Below are 16,892 nucleotides of genomic sequence, written 5' to 3' on the forward strand. Positions count from 1 at the left end.
GGCACATGTAAGAGAGAGGAGATCAGGGGATACAGAGAGTGTGAGTAGTGGACAGTGATGGGGAGGAGATGTGTAGGAGGTCAGTACTATCATTAGACCAACCTTCGTCTCTCTATTTGTTTACAGTGAAGAGAGTCTATTATTCTGGTGATGATTAAAATTCACTTCTCGTCCCCTCTTTTTTTCCCATGTAATTTTGATTTTTATGAGAGACTATACTTTGTCTGCAATTGTCTCTCAGTAACTATATCAGATCACCCATTATGGCCAAATCCCCTGACATCTACCTTTGACAAATTCTGCATGATTTCACCTGTTTTCTAGCAGCATCCGTACAGGACACCTAAGGCAAGCACAGGATCCCAGTACTAACATTACTCAGGCAGTGTTGTGGCTGTAACAGTGTGCAAGAGACCCAGCCCCTCAACATGTGCTTCACTTTTCCTGATCTGAACCCATTTTTTTTAAATTTTTTAAAAAAATTTTTGGTGGGGCCACACAGCACATGGGATCTTAGTTCCCTTATCAGAGATCAAACCTGTACCTCTTACATTGGAAGCATGGAGTCTTAACCACTGGGCTGCCAGGGAAGTCCCCTCAACCCAGATATTGAGCCTTATCTGTGAGTAATCATAGGCTCAATGGATGGAAAAATCCATTGATGATTTCCTTGCTCTCCCTTCTCTTCCCTTCAGTCCTGATCTTCCCATCATGAAAAGTAACCACATCTGATTCATTTGACCATGACATTACCCTTATATATATATTGTCACCCAGGCAGATGACTCAGAGTAAGTAGGTGGATAAAGGCAGAGTATAGGCAGAAGATGATTCACAGGCAGGAAAAGAAAGAAACTATAAGAGTTTCTAGCTGCTCATCTTCACCATGAAGAGGGTTCTACACCCATTCCACTCACCCTTCAACCTCTAAGATAGACATTATCAAATCAGACATTAGAGGAAAGGGCTCCTTTGAATGAATCCTGATTATGATAACTTCACCTCTTGCCTTGCATCATTTCCCAGCACTCTATAATCTTCTCACACTGGATATTTTTCATGATATCTAACTCAAATATTTCCTGCTGCCATTTCTGTTTCAGTCATAGCATAAGGATGCATCCCAAATGCTTCATCTTTCAGCACTTCCTAGAGTTCAGATCAAGAAAATAATTTCTCTACCCACCCTACCTTGACTTAGCCATGAAATTCACAAACCACAGCCAGCAGAATCCAACCTCCTTCCTGCTCATGGGAATTCCTGGCCTGGAGGCCTCCCACTTTTGGCTTGCATTTCCATTCTGCTCCATGTACACCCTGGCAGTACTCGGCAACACGGCAGTGCTGTTGGTGGTGTTCTCGGAGCCTGAGCTGCACCAGCCCATGTACCTGTTCCTATGCATGCTGTCCATCATCGATCTGGTGCTCTGCACCTCCACTGTGCCCAAGCTCCTTGCACTCTTTTGGGCAAATGCTGCTGAGATTGCCTTTGGGGCCTGTGCCACCCAGATGTTCTTCATCCATGGCTTCTCAGCTGTAGAATCTGGCATCTTGCTAGCAATGGCCTTTGACCGCTACTTGGCCATCTGCCGGCCCCTGCATTATGGGTCACTGCTGCCCCTGGAGGCTGTGGGCAAGATGGGGGCTGCTGCTGTGTTTCGTGGCTTGGGACTCATGACCCCACTCACCTGCTTACTGGCAAGACTGAGCTACTGTGGCCGAGTGGTGGCCCACTCCTACTGTGAGCACATGGCTGTGGTGAAGCTGGCATGTGGGGGCACACAGCCAAACAACATCTATGGCATCACCGCTGCCACATTGGTGGTGGGTACTGACTCCATCTGCATTGCTATATCCTATGCACTCATCCTCCGGGCTGTGCTAGGCCTCGCCTCCAAGGAAGCAAGGGCTAAGACCTTTGGCACTTGTGGCTCCCACCTGGGCGTCATCCTTCTGTTCTATACACCGGGACTCTTCTCGTTCTACACTCAGCGCTTTGGCCAGCATGTGCCCCGGCACATCCACATCCTCTTGGCTGACCTCTACCTTGTCATGCCACCCATGCTCAATCCCCTCATCTATGGCATGAAGACCAAGCAGATCCGGGATGGGGCCCTCCAACTGCTGAAGCAGAGTGTTGTCCAGTCATAAAGTCTTCAACCCCACCCGGAGACCCTATCCTATTCTTCCCTTAGCCTTTGGGTAATGTCTTAAGAGATCAGTGGTTCCCAGCATGATGGAGAGACAGAAACCTACATTCAAAGATATCCTTCCTTTGATAAGGAGGCACAGCACAGGCAGGATGGGAGAAGAACCATCAGGTGTTTCCCACTTGTGATGTGGTTGTGGTTACAATGCCCTGGAAGCCTCTGTGCAACGGGAAACATGGTTACCAAGCAGAAGACGGCCTCCCAGGGAATCCCACTCTGCTTTTCTGACATGGTTCCTGCCTTCCAGAAGACCTTGATAAAGTGAGAAAGATATGACTAGAGGTCTGACAAGGGGAAATAACCTTCATCCATAGTCAGGTGTTCCTACTCTGATAGGGATATGTGAATACCTCCCTTGGTGAACATTAAATCTGATGGGAGAAACACACAGAATTTAGAGGGGCAGAAAAACACAGAGGCAGAGCAGTCAGCAGTGGGCCAAAGGGACAACAACAATAGCAAAGAAGAATCAAGGGCAAACCGTCCATTGAACAGAGGACTAAGTAACAATATTACTGCCAATCTAGGAAGGTTCTCTGAAAGATGAGAGCTTTTATTTTTTCACTGAACATGCTATGAGCCAAATATCTTGCTAAAATCTAGGGTACGGCCTTGATTAGGTCAAAAGTCCCCTCACGATGACTGCTGTCTATTAGAGGAAACATACCTGTGAGGCGAGAACAGCTAATCCAAATAACACTAATATGATTATTACCCAGAGGGACTGTGGGTACTAAGTAAGGACACCTAACTTAATCAGGGGGAATGAGTTCTCTGGGCCCAACTCATCTCTGCATGGATAGGAAAGGCCCTGCCAGATGTAAGATGTGGGAACAAAGTCTCAGGTTGGATAATGTCAAGTCTGAACATCCTTAGTCTTTCTTTCTGTTCCCTGGGAGTAACTCCATGGAGCTATCACTAAATCGCAAAGGTTTAAGGAGATCACGCGTCTTGTTTGGAGAGGCAATCCAATGGGACCTCCTGAGCAGGTTTACAAAAATGATAGTGATGGCTGCAACTAGAAGGCCCCTTAGGGTCCAAAGTTCTCAGGGGCTCTGGGTCTGCCTCCCTGCTCAGAATCAGCAGGCAGATTGATAATATGCCCCGGTAAAGCATATTAATAAGCTAGGAAAGAATTTACATAGGAAAGCTTCTCTAGCAGGTTCAGGGTGACCTACGTCCCCAGAACTATATCCAGAAGCAGCAACAGATTAGCTCAACACTGCAGTGCACCAAGAGGATGTGCATCAACTTACTGTAGTCTCAGAACCATCTGATGGGAACATGTGATTAACCACACACACTATGGAGACAGAGGTGGAAGGTTAGGAAGGCAGTAACTTATCCAAGAAGCAAGTAAATATTAGAGCCAGAAATCAAACCCAGATCTTTCTAATTCCAAATCCCTTGCTCTTTACTCTTCACCAGGTGAGTTCTTATAAATCTAGGCCCAATGACCAAGAATCTAATAAGGCTTAATCTAGGAGTGAGGGGATAATTCTTTCTCTAAATCACTGACACTTCTGAGAACATGCAACATGCCAAACACTATTCCAGAGGCTTTGAGATGTAATGGTGATTCAGGAAGATAAAATCTCTGACAACTTTATTATGAGACCTCAGCAAAATCCCCCTCTATACTCCCAGTGACTTTCATGTTACCATAATCCTTCCTTCACTCCAGGGCTCAGCACACATGAAATTGATAGTTTTAATTTGCCAATCAGAGACCTCAAACTGACCAATAAAATCTAATCTCCAGAATATTTCATTCAAACTATGAGGGAAGTCAAGAGAATCAACTCCATCCTATTTGGGACTACACTGGTTATGGTTAGATTTATTTTTCCCAAACCATTTTTTTTTTGATGAGGTATAATTTACCTAAATGAAGTACACATATTAAGTGTATAGTCTGATGATTTCTGACAAATGGATAACTATCAGGATAACCATCACCTTAAATGAGATACAGAATATTTTCATAACCCCAGAAAGTTCCTTTGTGCTCCTTCCAAGCCATACGCCTGCTCTCGCATTGAGACAACTGTTTGATTTTTATTACCTTGGATTAAACTGACACAGTATGTACTCTTGGCTCAGCATTATGTGTTTGAGATTCATTTGTGTTTTGTGAATACTTTTTTACTGTTAAGAAGCATTTCATTGTCTGAATATACCAAAGTTTAGCTATTTGTTTTTAGATATTAGGTTATATCCTATATTTGGCTATGATGAATAAAGCTGCTATGAACATTTCTTCACCTAGGAGAGGAAATTCTAGGTTATATGGGAGGGGCAAAATAACAGTTTGGAATTAAGAGATACAAACTATGATGTACAAAATAAATAAGCAACAAGGATATATTATACAGCACAAGGAGATATAGTGATTATTTTGTAATAACTTTCAATGTGATGTACAAAATAAATAAGCAACAAGGATACAGTATACAGCACAAGGAGATATAGTGATTATTTTGTAATAACTTTCAATGGAGTATAGTCTATGAAAATACTGAATTACTACATTGTACACCTGAAGTTAATATAATATACTATATGTCAATAAAAATAAAGGTTAGTGTATGGTTAATAAAACCCACCAAATGGTTTTCCAAAGTAATTATATCATTTTACACTCTCACTAGCCATGTGTAACAGTTCCTATTTGCTCCACATCCTAGTCAACTCTTGATACTGTCATTCTTTTTTTTAATTTTATCCATTCTAATACACATATGGTAGAAAGTTGTGGTTTTAATTTGCATTTTTCTGATGCCTAATGATGTTGAGCAACTTTTTGTGCATTTACTGTTCATGCATACACCTTCTGTGACATGTTTGTTAAAATCTTTTGTCCATTTTAATCAAATTTTTTGCTTTGTTATTGATTTGTACTAGCTATTTATGTATTCTGAATACAAGTTGTCTTACATACACGGTGAAAATATTTTTTCCAATTTTGTGTCTTGCCATTTGATTTTCTTACTGGTCTGTTTTAATGAAAAAAAAATTTTAGTTGTGATAAAGTCAAAACAATCAATTTTTATATTCTGTTTTATAGATTTAGCTTTTAATTTTATGTCTGTCTTCCAACACAAATAATAATTGTGTATGATGCGAAGTAGAAGTCAAGATTTATTTTTTCATATATGGATATCCCGCTATTCCAGCATTATTTGTCTAAAAGGCATTTCTTGCAAATTGAATTTCCTAGGCAACTTTATCAAAAATCAGGTAGTTCTTTATATGTGAATGTATTTCTAGATTTTTTTTAATTATTTTTTTAAGGTCCTGAAAAGAGCATTTGGGTTAAGTACAAAGATATTTAGGTGGAGCTAGTGGACTTGTTGATGGCCTTGGTGCCCTTGAATATGGTGTTCTTGGCCAGCTCCCCAGGCAGCAGCGGGTGCATGGCCATCTGGATCTCCCTAGAAGTAATTATTGAACCCTTATTGTAATGGGCCAAGCGCAATGTCTCCCTGTGATACTGTCAAAGATATCAGTGACAAAAGAGTTCATGATGCTCATGGTTTTCAATGAGATACTGTTGTATGGATGACTTGTTTCAGCACTTTGTAGATGTAAATCAAATAGCCCTCTTTCAGCATCTCTAGTGCTTTTTCCCTTCCTTTTTCAGAGTTTTAGTTATAGCTTTCTAGAATCCTTTCTTGAAAGATAGTTCCAGCATGGTTAGTGTTTGCTCTATAAAACTGCAACTCTAGAGTTATAGCTCTGTAGTTCCAATCTACACCAAGTAAGTAAAGACCTCTGTAATTTTTTTTATGGAATCAAATATATCAAGTACATCAATACTATGCATGCATGCATGCTAAGTCGCTTCAGTCGTGTCCGACTCTGTGTGACCCCATGGACAGCAGCCCACCAAGCTCCTCTGTCCACAGGATTCTCCAGGCAAGAATACTGGAGTGGGTTGCCATTTCCTTCTCCATCAATACTATATTGCTTTATTAATGATAACTTTATAATGAGTCTCAAAATGAAGTAGTGTAAGTCATTCAACACTGTACTTCGGCACCGGTTCTTATTATTCTATGTCCTTTGCATTCCTATATTTTAGAATCCATGTTTTAATTTCTGTAAAGATTATTGCTATGGTTTTGATTAATGAATCTTATTTCTTTCTCTGATCTTAATGTCCTGATTAGAACCTCAAACATAATGTTCAATAGAATTAGTAAGGCAAGCATCCTTGCCTTGTCTCTAATCACAGGAAGCATTCAATCTTTCATCATCATGTTAACTATAGGCTTTTTATAGTGTACCCTTTACCAATTGTTGAAAGTTTTTATCCAAATGGTACTGAGTTTAATAAATTAACTTTTCTTTATATAATTAGGTAATCATGTAGTTTTTCCCCTTCATTCTGTTAATGGGGTATACTATATTGACTTCTCTTTAAATGTCAAACTACCTTGCATTCCTGGAATACACCCCACTTGGTCATGATGTATTATCATATTTGTATATTACTAGAGCTAATATTTTGATAAAAATATTGTATCAATGTTCATAATAGATATTTATCTTATAATTTTCTTTCTTATAATTTCCTTATCAGGTTTTTATATCAGGGTTTTTCTTGCCTCATAAACATATTAGAAAGTATTCCTTACTGCTTTATTTTTGGAAAATGTAATATTTATTTTATTTATTCCTAAAATATTTGATAGACTTCCACAGGAAACATCTGGATCTCACATTTCTCTTTTTGTTTTGTTATTTTACATTCAATTTTTCATAAATATAGGTATATTCAGATTTTCTGTTTTCACAAGCTCTCCAATTTTCCCTAAATTACCAAAATAATATAATTGTCAAAATAATATACTAATATATTACAAAATTGCTTATAACTTCCTCTTATTCTCTCAGTTCTGTACCTGTCACTTTTATTTCTGATATAGGTTATTTGTGTGAGTTTGCCCTGTTCTATCATGCCAGTGGGGGTGGGGGGCAAGGGAGAGAAATGTATCAATTTTATTAATTTTTAGAACCAATTTGTAGATTTGTTTATTTTTCTTTATTGTTTGCTTTTTCTTTCATTGATTTTTGCTCTTTTTTATTTCCATTCTTCTGTTTACTCTGGGTTTAATCTGCTCTTCTCTTTCAGTGGCCAGGATCATTGCGCTCTCCCCTTTCTTCTTCTCCAGCTGATCCCTCGTCACATGTACTGCTCCTTTGTCTCATCTTCTCAGGTCCACCACTTTCCTTCATCTGAGGGTCAGTTTTCTGGCCCTTTTGGTCCCTTTATCCTTTCTGACACCCACTTTTTAAGCATTCTCCCAGCAATATTAGGAATCCAAGACTTTCTCACTACACCACTTTTCTCTTTTTTGTAAATCCAATAGGCCAGGGGCTAACATCATATCTTATTAAAATGAGTGATTGCTGCTGCTAAGTCGCTTCAGTCGTGTCCAACTCTGTGTGACCCCATAGACGGCAGCCAACCAGGCTCCCCCATCCCTGGGATTCTCCAGGCAAGAACACTGGAGTAGGTTGCCATTATCTTCTCCAATGCATGAAAGTGAAAAGTGAAAGTGAAGTTGCTCAGTCATGTTGGACTCTTAGTGACCCCATGGACTGCAGCCTACCAGGCTCCTCCATCCATGGGATTTTCCAGGCAAGAGTACTGGAATGGATTGCCATTGCCTTCTCTGTGAAATGAGTGATTAGACGGGCTTAAACAAGTGACTGACACTAATATATACTTTGAAGCAAGGAATGACTGTAAGATGACTGCCTCAGCCATCTCATGTCAGAAGACACTAGATATCTTGGTGGCTGGAACCAGAAGAATGTCCTTGTGAACTGGGTTGTAACAACTTCCATTGAGTTTTTCCAAGAATGAAGATAGCTTGCAAAGTCATAAGATTGGTATACAGACCCTGAGCCACCCAGGGTACAAAGTCAGAAGAGGAAAAGACTGTAAAGAAAAAAAGAAATTGATGAAATAAAAGTGTGTATAGGGGAGACAGATGAAAGTGATGAAGAGAACATAGAGCTCACCTCTTCCCATAGATACATCAAAATACATCTACACATGGAACAATTCTCACAGAATACCTACTGAACACCAGCCGATCTTATACAACTGAAGCTGCAGGAAGGATCATAACAAGCAGAACAAAAGAAAGAAAAAGAAATGGGAAAAGGACCTGCACCTCTGGGAGGGAGCTGTGGAAGAGAATGTCTCCTAGAAACTGCCTTCACTGGCTAGATCAGCTGGGATAAAGAGAGTGCATTAGAGATTCAGAGGAGAGTGTGGCAACTGGCTTGAGGCAGGCAGAACAGAGAGAGACCAGCATAGATGGTCGTAGGCACCTCACCGCACTCCCCAGGCTGAGACATAGATCTGCTGATGCACAAAGGGGCCGGGTGCTGAAACTGGGACTTCAGTGCAGAGACCCAGGGATGTCCACTCCTGAAGTTGTGTGTGTCTGCACAGCTGTGTTGCTTGGCGGGTTTATTCCACAGGGGTCTCTATGAGCTCAGTGCCTAGGGGACATCCAAGCAGATCACTGAGGCTCCTGAGACTGGGGTGGGTCTGGCGTGAGCAGCTGCAGGCTTTATAGGCACGCACATGCAGAGACAGGGCTGGGTCTGGGCTGATTCTGTAGCTCCAGTGCATGAATCCGTCAGGTCCCAATGCCTGACTTCAGCAGATGTGCACTGGCGGATATGCACCAGTGGCATTGTGAGCACAGCTCCTGAGGGATGTCCAGGGTAATTGATTGTGCTGCCAGGTTGAGGCAGGTATGAGAGTAATAGCAACAACAGTGTACTTGTGAGCCCACAAAACAGGTAACAGGTGACGCCAAAGAGAGCACCTCCAGATGGACAACTCCTGTGAAGGGGTACTTAGGTGCTCCTCTCCCAGCAAAATATTACAGTCCAGCCAGCATTACACTGCAGCTCAGAAATGGGTCTGGGGGCTTCTCCTCCAACAATGGGAGCAGACTCTGCCCCCCCATAGGGCTGTTACAACCACAGAGCAAAAAGGAGGCCCCACCCAACCTCCAGAGCAGTCTCTTGTCACCACAACACCAATTGGAATCCCTATCAAGAGGATAATGACCAGCACACACTGAGGAAAGATATGGCAGACAACCATACTAAAAACAGCCCTCGTAACAAAAGTATCAGGCTTATACAGGCTACACAGGGACACTCTCATATAAAAACAGCCCTTCAAGACCACAGTAGATCATTGTTTCTCCCAAACTGATAGTCAGAGAAATAAAACTAAAATGAAGAAAAGGAACCACTCCCAACTAAAAAAAATAAGTGACATTTCCTGAAAGAACAATGAAACAGATCTCTCCAGGCTACCAGATTCTGAGTTCAAAAAAGAGATAATTAAAATACTGAAGGAATTAAGAAAGACTTTTGATAGAAATGTGGATCACTGTAACAAGGAACTAGAAATTATAAAGAGGAGCCAATTAGAAGGTTCATTTTCCAAGACAAAAGTCAAGTTAAAAGCAATAAATAACAAACTAAATAATGCAGAAGAATGAGTAAGGGATCCGAAAGACAGAATATGGAAATCATCCAATAAGAAGAGCAGACAGAAAAGCAAATGAAAGCAATATATGAGCTCTATGGCACAATATAAACTGAGACAATATACTCATAATAGGAATCCCACGAGAAGAAAGAGAAAAGGAGGATTGAAAATGTATCTGAAAAAATTATAGCTGAAAAATTCCCCAAACTAAGGAAGGAAACAGATATTTAAGTACAGGAAGGACAGAGGGTCCCAAATAAGATGAACCCAAACAAACCTACACCAAGATATATTATAATTAAAGTGGCAAAAGTGAAAGATAAAGAGAAGATTCTGAAGGCAGCAAGAGAAAAAGACTTAGCTCAACTAATTTCTCTACAGAAACACTGCAGGCCACAGTGAGTGACAAAATATATTCAAGTCCTGAAAGGAAATAACCTGCAGTCTAGGGTACTCCCACCAACAAGATCATGCAATGAAGTGTCACCTCATATGGGTCAGAGTGGCTACCATCAAAACATCTATAAACGATAAACGCTGGAGAAGGTATGGAGAAAAGGGAAATCTCCTACACTGCTGGTGGCATGTAAATTGATGCAGCGACAATAGAGAATGTTATGAATATTTCTTAAAAAAACTACAGATGCAGTTGCCATATGATCCAACAATTCCATCCATGGGCATTATATCCAGAAAAAAGTCTAATTCAAAAAGATACATGCACCATAATGTTTATTGCAGCACTATTTAAAATAGCCAAGATATGGAAGCAAACTAAATGTTCATCAACATATGAATGGATAAAGATGTGGTATACACACACACACACACACACACAGAGGAATACTTTTCAGCCATTAAAAGTAATGAAATAATGCCATTTGCAGCAACATGAATGGACCTAGAGATTATCATACTAATAAAGTAATTCAGATGAAGAAAAATAACATATGATATAAGTTATATGTTGAATGTAAAAATGCAATACAAATGAATTTATTCATAAAATAGAAAGAGACTCAAAGACATAGTAAACAAATATGGTTACCAAAGGGGGATGGGGTGGAGGGATAAATTCGGAGGATAAAGAATGAGTTTCAAACTAGATAAACAACAAGGTCCTACTATACAGCATACTATATTCAATATCTTGTAATAAATTCCACTGGAAAAGAATAGGAAATAAAAGGTATGTATGTACAACCAATCCCAAAGAAGGGCAATGCCAAGGGATGTTCAAACTACTGCACAATTGCAATCATTTCACATACTAGCAAAGTAATGCTCAAAATCCTTCAAGCTAGGCTTCAACAGTATGTGATCTGAGAACTTCAGATATACAAGCTGGATTTAGAATAGGCAGAAGAACCAGAGATCAAATTGTCAACATCAGTTGGATCATAGATAAAGCAAGAGAATTCCAGAAAAAAACATCTGCTTCATTGACTATGCTAAAGCCTTTGCCTAATGGCTCACACCACCCTTTATGGCAGAAATCAAGAAGAACTAAAGAGCTTCTTGGTGAAAGTAAAAGAGGAGACTGAAAAAGTTGGCTTAAAACTCAACATTCAGAAAACTAAGATCATGTCATCTAGTCCCATCACTTCATGGTATATAGATGGGGAAACAATGGAAACAGTGAGAGACTTTATTTTGGGGGACTCCAAAGTCACTGCAGGTGGTGACTGCAGCCATGAAATTAAAAGATGCTTGCTCCTTGGAAGAAAAGCTATGACCAACCTAGACAGCATATTAAAAAGCAGAGACATTACTTTGCTAACAAAGGTCCATCTAGTCAAAGCTATAGTTTTTCCAGTAGCCATGTATGGATGTGAGAGTTGGATTATAAGGAAAGCTGAGCACCAAAGAATTGATGCTTTTGAACTGTGGTGTTGGAGAAGACTCTTGAGAGTCCCTTGGACTGCAAGGAGATCCAACCAGTCCATCCTAAAGGAAATCAACCTTGAATATTCATTGGAAGGACTGATGCTGAAGCTGAAATGCCAATACTTTCACCACCTGATGCACTTTCACCACCTGACTTGATTCATTTGAAAAGACCCCGATGCTGGGAAAGATCGAAGGCAGGAGGAGAAGGGGACAACAGAGGATGAGATGGTTGGATGGCATCACCAACTCAATGGACATGAGTCTGAGTCAACTTCAGGAGTTGGTGATAGACAGGGAGGCCTGGCGTGCTGCAGTCCATGGGGTCGCAAAGAGTCGGACACGACTGAGTGACTAAACTGAATGAATCACAACAAACTGTGGAAAATTCTTCGAGAGATGGGAATGCCAAGACCACTTTACCTGCCTTTTGAGAAACCCGTATGCAGCTCAAGAAGCAACAGTTAGAACAGGACATGGAACAACAGACTGGCTCAAAATTGGGAAAGAAATATGTCAAGTCTGTATATTGTCACCCTGTTTATTTAACTTATATGCAGAGTAATCATGCAAAATGCCCAACTGGATGAAGCACAAGCTGGAATCAAGATTGCCAGAAGAAATATCAATAATCTCAGATATGCAGATGACACCCCCAAATGGCAAAAAGTAATGGCAAAAAAAAAAAAAGTAATGGCAAAAAGCAAAGAAGAATTAAAGAGCCTCTTGATAAAAGTGACGACCCACAGGTGGCTCAGCTGGTAAAGAATCCACCTGCAATGCAGGACACCTGGGCTTGATCCCTGGGTTGGGAAGATCCCCTGGAGAAAGAAAGGGCTACCCACTCCAGCATTCTGGCCAGGAGAATTCCATGGTCTGTATAATCCATGAGGTTGCAAAGAGTCAGACACCACTAAGCAACTTTCATTTTCATGAAAATGAAAGAGGATGGTGAAAAACTGACTTAAAACTCAACATACAAAAAATAAGAAAAAACTCAACATACAAAAAATAAAGATCATGGCATCTGATCCCATCACTTCATGGCAAATAGATGGGGAAACATAGGAAACAGTGACAGACAATTTTCTTGGGTTCCAAAATCACCGCAGGTGGTGACTTGCAGCCATGAAATTAAAAGACGCTTGCTCCTTGGAGAAAAGTTATGACAAACCTAGACAGCATGTGAAAAAGCAGAGACATTACTTTGCCAACAAAGGTCCATATAGTCAAACTATGGTTTTTTCCAGTAATCATATACAGATGTGAGAGCTGGACAATAAAAAAGACTGTGTCAAAGAATTGATGCCTTCAAACTTCAGTGCTGGAGAAGACCCTTGGACAGCAAGGAGGTCAAATCAGTCAATCCTAAAGGAAATCAACCCTGAATAGTCATTAGAAGGACTGATGCTAAAGCTCCAACACTTTTTTTTGTTTTTTTCCACTCAAGTAATTTCCTTTATTTTTTTTTTTACATTTTTTTCATTTATTTATATTAGCTGGAGGCTAATTACTTTACAATATTATAGTGTTTTTTGCCATACATTGACATGAATCAGCCATGGATTTACATTTGTTCCCCATCCTGAACCCCCCTCCTACCTCCCTCCCCATCCCATCCCTCTTGGTCATCCTAGTGCCCCAGCCCTGAGCACTTGTCTCATGCATTGAACCTGAACTGGCTATCTGTTTCACAACTGATAATATACCTGTTTCAATGCTATTCTCTCAGATGACTCCACCCTCACCTTCTCCCACAGAGTCCAAAAGTCTGTTCTACACATCTGTAATTCTTTTTCTATCTTGCATATAGGGTTATCGTTACCATCTTTCTACATTCCATATATATGCGTTAGTATACTGTATTGGACTTTGGCCACCTAATGCGAAGAGCTGACTCATTGGAAAAGACCCTGATGCTGGGAAAGATTGAAGACAGGAGGAGAAGGGGAAGACAGAGGATGAGCTGGTTGGATGGCATCACCGACTCAATGAACATGAGTTTGAGCAAGCTCCAGGAGTTGGTGACAACAGGGAAGTCTGGTGTGCTGCAGTCCATGAAGTCTCAAAGAGTCAAACATGACTGAGTGATTGAACAGCAAAAAACTGAATCACTTTGCTGTACATCAGAAATTAACATAACATTGTAAATCAACTATACCTCAATTTAATAAAAAAATAAAGGCAAATGGCTAAGGTGGGCATTGCCACAAACCTACCCAGCCTCCTATGATACAAGTGTTCAATCAGACTGATCGGGTTCACATATAAAAATATCAAGTGAAGACACCAATAAAATTAAGGGCTCGGTGAAACTATCACCACAATCTAAGTATATGCCTATCCATCACCTCCAAAAGTTTCCTCTGGCCTTTTTATTTATTATCATTTTTATTTGCCAAGAACAGAAGATCTACTTTCTTAGAAAATTTTTAAAATACAATATTGTTAACTATAGGCACCATACTGTACAGATCAGATCTCTTATCTCCAAACTCAAGTTGTATACACTAAATATGCATAACTTTTTATATGTCAATCATACCTCAATAATTAAGTGGGTTTTTTAAAAATGAATCAATAAAAGAAAGGAAGGAGGGAAAAAAATACCCTCAGGAAGGAAGGAAAAAAATAATGAAGACTTGAAAGATAGGCACTGTTAATGCTACAGGAATTCCTTTCATTGTCTCATGCATGGAAATGGCTCACCTATCATGCAGTTACCAAGAGTGACAACAGAATAAATGTGGAAATTAATACTTACATCCCTACAAATCATATCCAACAGGGCTGGCAGTTTTAGCAATATAGAGATTTTGCAAATCCTGGATGAAATGTTTTCTTAAAAATTAAAACCATGGAATCTAGCACCAAATCTGGACTCTTCTCTCATGTGGGCTCTAACGCAAGCTCAGAAAATGGATTTAACCATTATTTCAAATAATTAATCATAAAATCTAAACAGACAGTGAGCAGCCTTCTAGGGCTTAACAGTGCCAAACTTTCTCTCTAGCTCAAAGCAGAAACATACATGAAGAGAACCAAGAGAAAATTACTACTCCCTAAGGTGTAAATAGGTATAGATGGACTTAGCATGTACAGTTTATCCTATGCATTTCCTACCAACCACTCCCCTTTTCTGTTTCTTGGTATATGAGTTGGTTAATATTAAATGTGGGAGATCATTATTCAGATGAATATAGTTTAGGCTTCCCTGGTGGCTCAGATGGTAAAGAATATACTTATACATAATATCCTTATTATAAATAATACAATAGGAATATAGCTTTTCCAAAGGTTTGAAATGAATTGGGGGGGAAGGGTGGAATCTGGTGGGGAAATGAATAGAAGTGTCTATACAAACAGATATGCATACACATCCTCTCAGTGGGTGGGGTTAAGTCCCCCAGGCCAGGAGATGTTACGGTATACATGAGTCTGAAATACTTCCAACTCTGATCACAGCAACAAGAGGATCATCAAGATGATACTTCTATATGCTTTCCAATGATCTCAGTCCCCCAAAACTATAATTATAGAAGCTGATGGTGACCCCAAAAAGGCTCAGTGGTAAGATCTGAACCATCCAGAAACTTCAAAAATTAACTACAGCACTAATCCTCCCCCAAGATCCAGGTTGACCCACAGAGGTTGCATACCACGAGATCCTTCTGCTGCTCTAAGAGACATCAACCCTTTTCTGCTGGAAGTGCTTTAAGAGGCCCTGACGGATCTGCTTAGACTTGATGCAGTAGACAATGGGGTTCATGAAAGGTGGCACCAAGAAGTGCAGGTTGGCCATGAGCACTGCCAGAGCAGGGTAGCTGTGCTTCTCTACTCGGTGCAAAACTGACAGCCCCAGTTTGGGCAAGTAAAAGATGAGAACAATGCAGAGGTGTGAGACACAGGTGTTGAGTGCCTTTAATCGTTCCCCAGGGGAGGCGATGCTCAGCACAGTCTGTAGGATCAGGGCGTAGGAGAGCATGATGAGGGAGGAGTCAAAGCCCAAAGAGACGAGGATGGAGACCAGGCCAACCAGGCTGTTGACCTGAGTGTCTGAGCAGGCCAGTCCCACAAGGTCACAGTGCAGGCAGTAGCAGTGAGAGAGTACGCTGACCTGGGGAAAGAGCAGACACCGCAGGAGGATGGGTCCTGGGAGATTGAGCAGGACGGCCCTCACCAGGATGGCAGCCCCCACTTTGGCCATGGCTGAGTGGGTAAGAATGGAGGCATAGTGCAGAGGGTCCCGGATGGCAACAAAGCGATCAAAGGCCATGGCCAGCAGCACCCCAGATTCCACATAGGTGAAGGCGTGGATGAAGAACATCTGTGCCGCACAGAGATCGAAGGGCAGCTCGCGAACACCCAGCCAGAAGAGCCGCACCATGGTGGGGAAGGTGGAGGCACAGAGGCCCAGATCAGAGGCTGCCAGCATGGACAGGAAGCTGTACATGGGTTCGTGTAAGGCTGGATCTGTGTTGATCAGGAAAAGGATGATACTGTTCCCCAGGATGGAAACCACACAGATGAGATTGATGGGGATGGAAACCCAATGGTGAGAAGCTTCCAGACCTGGGAAGCCAGTGAGGAGGAAGGTAGAATGACCAGAAGTGCTGGTGTTGCAGGAGAACATAGTGATTCCACGAGGCAGTGGTCCACCCTACAAGGAAGAAGCACTCATTCCTATGATTATCACTTATAAAGTCCCTACCAAGAACTAAGGGCTAGAAAAGAAGAGTTGCCCCATCACTGTTTCTCAGGCCATGAGAGAAACCTCATTCTTCTGAGGAGCTCCATTCCCCTCTGTTTCCTGGATCATTTAATCTTCTCCCTGAATAAAGTCATACTGAATAAATTTTGTGAGCTAATCTCTGCATATTGCTTTAGCCACTGGATATCTATCATATTTTTGGCCTAAACATCCTCCTTTTTCACTTAAGCTATACTCAAAAGCTATCTGAAGTGTATTCTCAGACTAAATAATATAGAAAGGAGAATAATTTTGTATTTGAATTTAGTATGCTGTTAGAAACAAGCAGTTTAGATTCCATTTCTATTTCTTAGAGGCAGGTCTTCCATAGTGTGACCTATCTTAACAGATACAAATACACCAAAAGGGACACATTCAAACCCATGAAATATTTTCAAAACCATCCTCTGAGAAAGCTGTTTGTTTTTTCCTCTAATTCTTGTTCTGGAACCAACATTTTCTGTGTTTCTCTTCTGGAAAAGACTTTGAGGTCCAAAGGTTCTTTCCAGTG

The 16,892-nt window shown here is 40.8% G+C and overlaps 2 protein-coding genes across 2 annotated transcripts; one reads left to right on the plus strand and one right to left on the minus strand.

Moving 5' to 3' along the window:
* The first annotated feature begins 1,203 nt into the window (after positions 1-1,203).
* LOC133054479 (olfactory receptor 52P1-like) lies at positions 1,204-2,151 on the plus strand. Its single transcript, XM_061139491.1, has one exon. The coding sequence runs from the start codon at positions 1,204-1,206 to the stop codon at positions 2,149-2,151; it is 948 nt and encodes a 315-aa protein (XP_060995474.1).
* Positions 2,152-15,310: 13,159 nt separating this feature from the next.
* LOC133054486 (olfactory receptor 51G2-like) lies at positions 15,311-16,264 on the minus strand. The gene has a single exon (XM_061139499.1). It carries the CDS (start codon positions 16,262-16,264, stop codon positions 15,311-15,313), a length of 954 nt encoding a protein of 317 aa, XP_060995482.1.
* Positions 16,265-16,892: the final 628 nt, after the last annotated feature.

This window comes from Dama dama, chromosome 1 (genome assembly GCF_033118175.1).
Source record: "Dama dama isolate Ldn47 chromosome 1, ASM3311817v1, whole genome shotgun sequence".
In the NCBI taxonomy this organism is placed as follows: Eukaryota; Metazoa; Chordata; class Mammalia; order Artiodactyla; family Cervidae; genus Dama; species Dama dama.

Bases quoted from the DNA above. Each gene is read 5' to 3' on its own strand.
- LOC133054479 (XM_061139491.1), top strand. From the start codon at position 1,204: ATGAAATTCACAAACCACAGCCAGCAGAATCCAACCTCCTTCCTGCTC.
- LOC133054486 (XM_061139499.1), bottom strand. From the start codon at position 16,264: ATGTTCTCCTGCAACACCAGCACTTCTGGTCATTCTACCTTCCTCCTC.